The sequence below is a fragment of the Agelaius phoeniceus genome, chromosome Z (assembly GCF_051311805.1).
Source record: "Agelaius phoeniceus isolate bAgePho1 chromosome Z, bAgePho1.hap1, whole genome shotgun sequence".
NCBI lineage: Eukaryota > Metazoa > Chordata > Aves > Passeriformes > Icteridae > Agelaius > Agelaius phoeniceus.
This window is the reverse complement of record NC_135303.1, coordinates 73,154,346-73,163,252: the sequence shown is the minus strand read 5'-3', so window position 1 is coordinate 73,163,252 and position 8,907 is coordinate 73,154,346. Positions and strand designations below refer to the sequence as shown.

Sequence of the window (8,907 nt, the reverse complement as noted above, 5' to 3'; positions counted from 1 at the left end):
TATGAAGAATAATGAATATTGCATCTTCTTTAGAGCACTTGTTTATAGACTGTTCTATCTCCTCAATTCTTTGGTTTGGGTTTGGATTTGGGAAGTGGGTGGTATGGGTTGGTATTCTTCTTCTTTTTAAACACAAGAGGCTACTGAGTGTTAAACATTTCTTCTTCTACTTATTAATGTCAAGACAGAAGCAGTCATCCAGCATCAATGAAGTATTTGAGCAGTGTTAATAAATAAGGTGAAAGGATAGCAGAATACAAAGCATTTAAGCACAAAGAAAGGAAAAAACCCTAAAGAGACAATGCTATAAATGTAAACAAAAAAATGTAGTTATTCAAATTCTTAATTAAAAATACTGTAAGGTAAATGTGTATAGATTAGTCAGACTCTAGAGCTCATAAGAAAAGATAAACCACAACAGAAGGGTAGTTACACAAGCAATATGAACCAAGAAGTCAATGCTCATGCACAACACCACGCACCACATTCTATACTCACGCTTAATCACCAGTTGGAAGGTTAATATGAACAGCATTCACTCAAAACTACACAAGATGATGATTTTTTTTGCTTAACTTTTAATTGGTCTAAAAAGAGCAATTATACTGGAACTTAGATTGGTCCCCCTTACCTCTCCCACGCATCCTTACATAATCTTTACAAGTCATCACACCAAATCACATGAACACCATTCTAAAAACCATCACACAAAAACATTCTGTGATAGTATACAACCCTTTATTTTTCCATCAATTAAAAAATCACCCAAGCTCCTCCCTCAATAAACTACAATCTGGTTAATAAAGGATAATTTAGTCACTACAGATAAGCAAGAGTAGAATTTTGTACTCAATACAATACAATAAAAATGGCTACAAAAAAGACTGAGATTGCAAAGAATGCCAGCATTGAGTCAGAAGGTAACTCTCAACTGACATAACGTAGAAGCTGTAGAGATCAACAGAACAGAGATCCATTAAAAGCCTTGATAAGCTAGGTCTGAAAACGTGAAGACAGATACTGTAAGGCAATACAGCATAACACAAAGTAGGCCATTTGGGAAGCGTGCAGTGAAAGGCATAGACTCAACATCTGCTGCACCTTGCACAGAAAGATGTGTCAGCTTTCCTAGGTGCTTATCGTCGGGCCAGTAAAATTGTTTGCAAGGGCTCTGAGAAACAAACAAGGCATAACAGATTCTTGAGAGGATACCTCTCTGTTATTTCCAAATGTTTGCAAGGCCATGTACAGGAGTGGTTTTATTCTGAATTTTGCCTCTACAGAATACAAGAAAATACTAAAGGAAATAGAGACAACTTCAGGCAATCTAAGAAATCTAATCTATAGAAGTAATGTATAAAGTATGGTTTTTAAAGTAAAAAGGACTGTTAAACATATTTGTCTATTACATGAATCTGCATCTTACAGAAGCAGTGATAAAAACCTTCCATAATGCAAATCTTGATATAACACTGAAGGCCAAATGTAAGCAGTTAAAATAGATTATTATTTTTTCTTTTTCTATGTTTTATGCTCTTAAATATCCATTTTAATATAAAAGAAAAAAATCATCCAACAAGAAGTGATGTTTGATACTAAGAAAGCTTAGTAGGAAACCTAAGTATGTCCTAGCCCTGAATTAAGAGACTGGTGTTGTTTTATTTTCAAGTGCACATGTAGGTCACACTACTTGTGATAAGCTTGGAGGCGCATTCTGTTTGGATCCTCTGGATGTCTCAGGGCCATTCCATATCGCAGCAGCAGCTCAATATAAGGTGGCCAAAATGACTCATTAATTGTTATATAAGGTTCATGTGGTGTGGTCATTAATGTGTTTATCAGCATCTGGAAGACCAAAAGGATAAGATTTAGGAAATTAACAAAACAGCTAGATTTTATCTCCTTTAACCAAATTTTTACAAATTACTGTGATGTAGGCAATATAAGATAAAAAGGACTATACAGAAGAAATATGAGACCTGTACAAAGTAGAAGTAAAGTAAAGGACTTCCAATTAGCTACATAACATCTTTTTTGACATAAAAATTAGAACCAGAATCCTCTTTTATTCCAGAATAAATGTAGATTAAATGCTGTATCTAGATACCGAATTAGTTAATGGAGTTAAAAACAAAATCAGTTTTGTCATTCTGTTTCCATTCATATTCATGCCCTCACGATATTGCTCATGGGGACTACTGCACACATTACAGATTAAATAACCTTACCCATCCCATGGTGCTCTTTCTATTTAACCTAGATATTTAATCTTTCTTCTCAGAGCTTTTGAATGTTATACTGTCCCAATTTCAGTAGGTACAAAATATTTTTTGCCCTTTAGTGCTAAAGTCAAATTCAAAATACTTGCTACCAGATTTTATATTTTTGCATCCAGTGCAGATAATAAAAGACCCAAATGAACGACTACTCTTTTTTTTCAGAACATTCTGAAGAAGAATTGTTCCAGTTAATATATTTTGTACTTCCAATTATGAGAATTTACTCCAAATGCATTATTCTAGACAAATTTTTACTTGTTTTTTTCTGACATCTGATACTCCAAAATAGCTTTCATGGCTGTAATAACTTATGTGTACCTCAGAAAACATTTTTCACATTTAACAGGTCTCGGGTTGGCTGTTGATGTTCTCTGCCCCGAGATGTGTAGGATGTCTCTGCTTCAGCCCGCGCAACTGAAGAACGAGTCTGGACTCTTCACTTTTTGGTCTTGAGGTTGTTTATTAATTCTTATCTATAAAATTTTCTTTCTGCCCAGCCAAAATCTGCTCAGCAAGGCAGCCACAAGCACTCTGACCACCCCGAGGCAGTATTGTCTTTTTATACTACAAACTACGTATATCATATTTGCTCTTAATTCCCAATACCTATCCCCTATGTTAGACAGTGCACTTCTACTCTAAACCAATCCCAAAGTGCCAGCATCACTGCAGAAAATGGAGAACAAGAAGAAGAAAGAAGAAGGACCAGACACACCCTGATTCCTCCATCTTGTCCCCATAACCCCCATACCAAAAATCCTTAAATCTACATTTTCACCCTGTGAATATTTTATTATTACACTATTCAAACCTGTGTGACTTTCACGTCCTCTTACAAAGCTGGTAACTTGCTCCAAGGGTCAAAATTAAATCCCCAGGTGCCCTGGGCTGCAAGCCAGGGTCTCCGAGCCCCCTGACGGGGTCCTTGGCAACTCTGGACATCCAGAGGGAAGTACTGAGTTCCAACAAACAGGGACGTGAAGCTAGAACAACACGGCTCAACAAAGAAAAACCTTCCTATACTACTGAATACAAAGATAAGGGACATTGGCACTTTAGGTCAGGATGTTGAAATTCAAAATGAATTTTTGAACTTTTCAAATAGTGTGTTCTTCCAAACATGAATATGTTCCCATTTTTAGGAGATTAACAATATCAGAAAAATATGAAGAGCAATTTTAAAGCATTAAAAGAACTTCAAAATTCTTTTTCCACAAGGGCTGTGGCCACTCTGAATTCTGATCTGTTTTCAAGCTCTGCCTAATTTGGCATTAAAAGGTATGCTGAGATATTTGAAGCATGTAAAATGATTTTGATGATGTAAGCCCAAAGCCTGGGCTTTAAATGGTAGTACACAGTGATTAGATAATAGCATCTTAATACCAGCAAGTTTTTATACATCACATTTTGCATCAAGAAAAAAAATTTTCCCCAAGGACATCTTACATATAGAACTTAGAACTGTCTAAGGAGGGGGAACAGAAAACTTCACTTCATATGCTACTTTTAAGACAAGAAGAAAAATTATGCTTTGCAATTCACATTCATAAACTGCACTGTAATTAAAAATTTGCACTAAGCAATGCTTCTATACTTATAAAATCAATCAGAAATGCATGAATCGGATGAACTGATTTCCTTGTATGACTTAATAATCCAGTTAATGCACAAGACTATTGGTCCTGCTGAGGCTACATATTTAGTCCTTCTGTTAATGTATATTTCAGAAATATTTTTCTTGAAACAGTACAAAAGAGCATGAAATTGACCTTTTTTTTTTGTTAAACACAGTATTTGTCTCTCCCAACATGAGCCACTAAGGCACATAAAACGTCTTTGAATCAAATATTGTAAAATCAAGAAATAAGAGACAGCCATTCTCCAGTCTAAGCTGAACCAGTTAATTATTGCCACACCTCTTGTGATAATGTGGGGTTTACTTTGATAGGAATTAAAATAGAAAACTGACCTATATTCACAGAATGGTTTGGGTTGGAATGTACTTTAATGATCATCTCATTCCAAGCACCCGCCATGGGCAGGTGCACCTTGCACTGGATCAGATTGCTCCAAGCCCCATCCAACCCGGCCTTGAACACTGCCAGGGATGGAGTATCCACAGCTTCTCTGGACAGCCTGTTCCACTGCCTCACCACCCTCACAGTAAAGAATTTATTCTTGAAAGCTAATCTAAATATCTATTCTTGTAATTTAAAACTATTCCCCCATGCAAAAAGTTGCTCTGCATCTTTTTATAAGCCCCCTTTTAGAACCAGAAGGCCACAATGAGGTCTCCCTGCACTCTTCTTGTAGACACAACATTCTTAATCATTCTAGGTTAACTGTCTTAACTAAATACCACATACTGTTATTTATATTAGTAATAAACACTTTATCATCATCATCATCACCATTATTACATGTGAATATTTAAAAATTCCTCAAATCTCTACATAGTGAAAACATCTTACCTCTAAAATTTCTTGCAATGTTATCAGTTCTACAACTGGCTCTGCCAAAGAGTTCTGGAAAGACAAACATCCCCCAGCCAAATTAACAAAACCCCAAACCAGTTAAGAAAAATTTTAATTGACAAAGTAAAATAATTACACAATTATTTGATTGCATAGTACACAAAAGATGAAAACTTTTAGTTAGACTTAGTCCTGAAAGAAATAGAGGTAGCATTTAAATCTACCAGTTCAAAATCCTACACTTCAAATGTAACATTTTTTGAATTATCAAGAGAGATTTATCTAAAGTGATCATAATGTTTTCATCTGTGTTTACATTTAAATAAAACCAAGTACATCAAATTTATAATGTAGTACAGAACATTCTGTGAACAAATTTGTTGGAGGAAAAAATATTTTTCATGAGCTTTAAATAAATGTTTATAATAGAAATTTCACACAACTCAAGACTTAATTTCATAGTGCCTCAATATTTTTTTCATAATTTGACAATGAATACTTACTTGCTTTGAATTCAGCTAAAACATTTATCTTACCAAGGCTGAGAAATAGAATAATTAAAAATTTTGGTGGAATAAAAGGCAATGATAAAATATCACTAAAAGATTACTTCTTTTCCTTTGTAGCAAGCAAATCAAGCCATTTGTCTATAGAGATTCCTTTGGCAGCAATGTCAATGGATCTGCTTGTACTGTTGCAGGGTAAACCTGTTTCTTTAATTTCCCAGTTTTATTCTTTTTCCCCATGCACTTCAGTTTCAACAAAATAAAAGGAGATAATATTCCACTGACTTTCTCAGCATTGCGGTTGAATGCATGAATTTAAGACCTAAGATATTACCAGCTGTGCAGCACCTTAGACAAACTTCACTTCTGGAACAGAGGAAGAATACAAGCAAGAAAGAAGAATATTCTGAAAGGCAAGTTCTGGATCCTTTTTCCCAGTCACAGTTTGTAATAGTCTCACCTGCAGAATTTCACTTTCCAGGGAGAGCCTTCTCCATGGAAGCTCTGCAAATCCTGGTGTTATGACCCAATAACATCTATCTATATGCCCTTATCTCGATATTTGGCTGAGGAAATAGAATCGACATTACCTATCAGCAAAAAGCTCCTTAGAGCAAACAGGAAGGTACTTCACAACCTTTGCTGATATATTTCCCTGGTCAAGATTATAACTAATACAATTAAGTACCACTAATCACTTAATGCTTATAAAGTCGTTAAGCAGGATGCTCAGCATTTCATTATTTAGCCTGAAAGGCACCTTCTTCACCCTTCCGATCAGACAGATTTGCATAAAGAATATTCCTCAGCCTCTGATTTTTCATATTATTATCTTGAAAAAAATAAAGTAGATTTTTATCCTAGATTTAAAATGCAAGACCATCGTTACTACAGTCACTACCTATATTAAAGGTGTTGGGCCATGGCAATGGAAGCCAACATGAGCTGTTATGATGCAGTCTTCACTCTCATTCCCACTCCCAATCCCACATGCATGTCGCCAGGTGAAAGGAGGGTGGAACCAGACCAGTGAGGCTTGGAGCAGTTCAAACTATACTGCAGCCATGTCCTACAGACATCAACCCTGCACATTTGCCCTCACACAGAACCACTGTGAACACAACATGCTTCCACAAAGTGAAGCAAAATTGCTGATGTGCAGAGTTTGGTGCTGCTAGACTGCTGAACCAAGCTGATAGGAGAAGTGAATAATGTGTTCTCATGAACAAACGTAGCAGCTAATTTCATTGCTAATTCATTTCAGTGATTATAATTTGTATTTCTTACACTCAATAAATGTAGGCAAAAATGGCTTGCTGTCCTGCCTTCCCAGTCAATTACTTAGATGCAGATTAAGAGGTACCTGTAGTTAAGCCAAGTGATCCAAGTGAGTCAAAAGGTACAGAAAAGTTATGAATTCACAAAGAGTGAAAAGAAAGAAAAAGACTGTCAGAAAACAGACTCTGTTTAAGAGTTCAGAAATGTATAAATAAAATTTAAGCTAAGAAAAGATAAAACCTTGTGTTGAAATTAATCAAAGTAGTTTTTTTGTTTAAGTAAAGTGATAGGTAACAGCTAACATGGCTTCACTATAGACCATTTACACCCAACAAATTTGGTGGCCTTCTACAAGAGTTACAGTATTTGTGGAAAAGGAAGAACAACTGATGGCATCTACCTGGACTTTTGCAAATCATTTGACACTGTCCTACATGCAACTGTTTCTAAAATGGAAAGAGTTATACCAAAATATGTCACATTTACTAACAACAGGAAAGGAAAGCATTGGTACGAAGAAAAACTAAGATTCAACAAAATAAGATATTTGAATAATACTTTGAAAATAAACACCATGTCTTGACAAATCCACTGTTATTTTTATATGCAAAATATATGCTTATGTGCAAAACATTTTTTTTTTAATTAAAAGATCAGGATTCATTAGCTGCAAATTACAGACAGAAAAAGACAAGGGTGTACTTTGTTGCTTTGGTGATGGGTGTGAGCTAGTAGTTTTATTTATAATATTGTTTCTTAGCAGGTTGTAAAAAAGATGAATCCAAGTGAAAACAAACATAGACAATGGTTATTACTAGGATAAGCTAGAGAATTGAAAAATATTATCTTGCAGGAGAACATAAAGGTGTTGCTAGTTCAATTAGCAAAACAAAGAAAGAGAGGATATGAGATTGCTGCTGTAAATATATCAGGAGGAATAAATACAAGAAGGTAAAAGAGCTATTCTGAGGTGCTAGAAGAAAAAACACAGGAGAAACAGTAGTAAAAAAAATTATTTGTTCTAAAATGGAACTCAATGATAATATTGAAGAAATTATATTATGTAGCTACCCGAAATAACAGGGAACTGGATTAAAGAAATAATTTCAACTTCTGTAATGTTAAGTGTTCCTGAAATCAAAATCAAACACTGCCTTTTTTCATAGCTTTTTTTTATCTATCAAATACTAATGGTAATCGTTTTATTTTTACTGCACACTTTGAATTTATTATGCAAAATACTCCCTGGCTGCCTATTCTCCCTGAGGTCTTACGATAATTTTTGACCCAGTTTGTCTGAACAAAATCTGATGGTTAACATTCCAAACTACTCTGTAATTATAAACACTTTTCCTTATTGTTCCAAAAACATTGTTAGACAATTAAAATTTGCTTTGCCAAGGAAAATAGGAATCTACTTGCCCAGTCAAGTAAAAAAAAAAAAAGAGTCAATTTGGACTGAACCCCACACCATTTCCAAATGTGGCATACCTTGCAGTTCAGTAAGAAATACAATATATTGCTATGCTTCTCATTGGGTAAGGGATATATGCATTAAGAAAAGAAAATACCCAGCTGGAAACAGCCTTAAATAATAGAAAACAACCTGAAAAATATAAATTAAACCTAGAGGATCAGCTGTAAAAATTATGCTTATTTCAAAATACAACTGCAGGTTCAATGCTAGTGACTTCAAACAGATACTGCATCTAATTAAATATAAACTCAGCATTTCAAATTTATTAGGTAAAGAAAAGTCTTACCTTTTTTTTACTATTTTCACCTTTCTCTGGAGGGGGAAAATGTTCATCCAGGAATTCACCCAAAGCACTCAGGAGTTCTTTCTTATAGGTCTTTAATTTCAGTACTTTATTTTTCAGTTCATTGAGTTCTCTAGTTTTCAAACTAACAGTAAAAACATAGCAACAAAACAAGGGATCAAATCGAGTAACTAAAAAGTCCCTCCTAAGTAAAAAAACCCCTTATTATCTATTGTTAGAAATTCATTGTCTCTAATCAAAGGATATAGTAGCATTACTTTCATGTTTCAAATATGGATTACTGAGCAATTATTTGATCCATTAAATAAGACAAAGAATAAATTTTAAGAGTTTGCTTGTTCATTTGCTCCTGTTGGTATTTAAATTCTTGAATTTGTAACTCAAAAATGTAGAAATACCTTTTTGTGGAAGGATGTTCAACTTCAGTACTTGCCTCTTCTTCCATTTTATTAAGAGTCTCTAGCATCTGTTTCTGTTCCTCATACCACTGCTGTTCTCTTTGAAACATGAAAGGTAGGAAATGGCACAACACATAAATAGTTTCCCTGGGCAGTCAAAAAAAGAAGAAAGCTTACAGCATTCCAAAGTT

The 8,907-nt window shown here is 34.6% G+C and overlaps 1 protein-coding gene across 4 annotated transcripts in view; it reads right to left on the bottom strand.

Annotated features, from left to right (window-relative positions):
* Positions 1 to 716: 716 nt before the first annotated feature.
* CENPK (centromere protein K) overlaps positions 717 to 8,907 on the bottom strand; it is a 22,430-nt gene continuing 14,239 nt past the window's right edge. For 3 of the 4 annotated variants that reach the window (XM_077171304.1, XM_077171305.1, XM_077171307.1), the window contains 4 exons: positions 8,717 to 8,815; positions 8,301 to 8,442; positions 4,751 to 4,804; positions 717 to 1,845 (listed from right to left, as the gene is read on the bottom strand). In XM_077171304.1, the coding sequence (XP_077027419.1) occupies positions 1,687 to 1,845; positions 4,751 to 4,804; positions 8,301 to 8,442; positions 8,717 to 8,815 (454 nt within the window). In that variant the 3' untranslated portion in view covers positions 717 to 1,686. The remainder of the gene's footprint in view (positions 1,846 to 4,750; positions 4,805 to 8,300; positions 8,443 to 8,716; positions 8,816 to 8,907) is intronic. The other variant, XM_077171306.1, reaches the window with a different exon arrangement.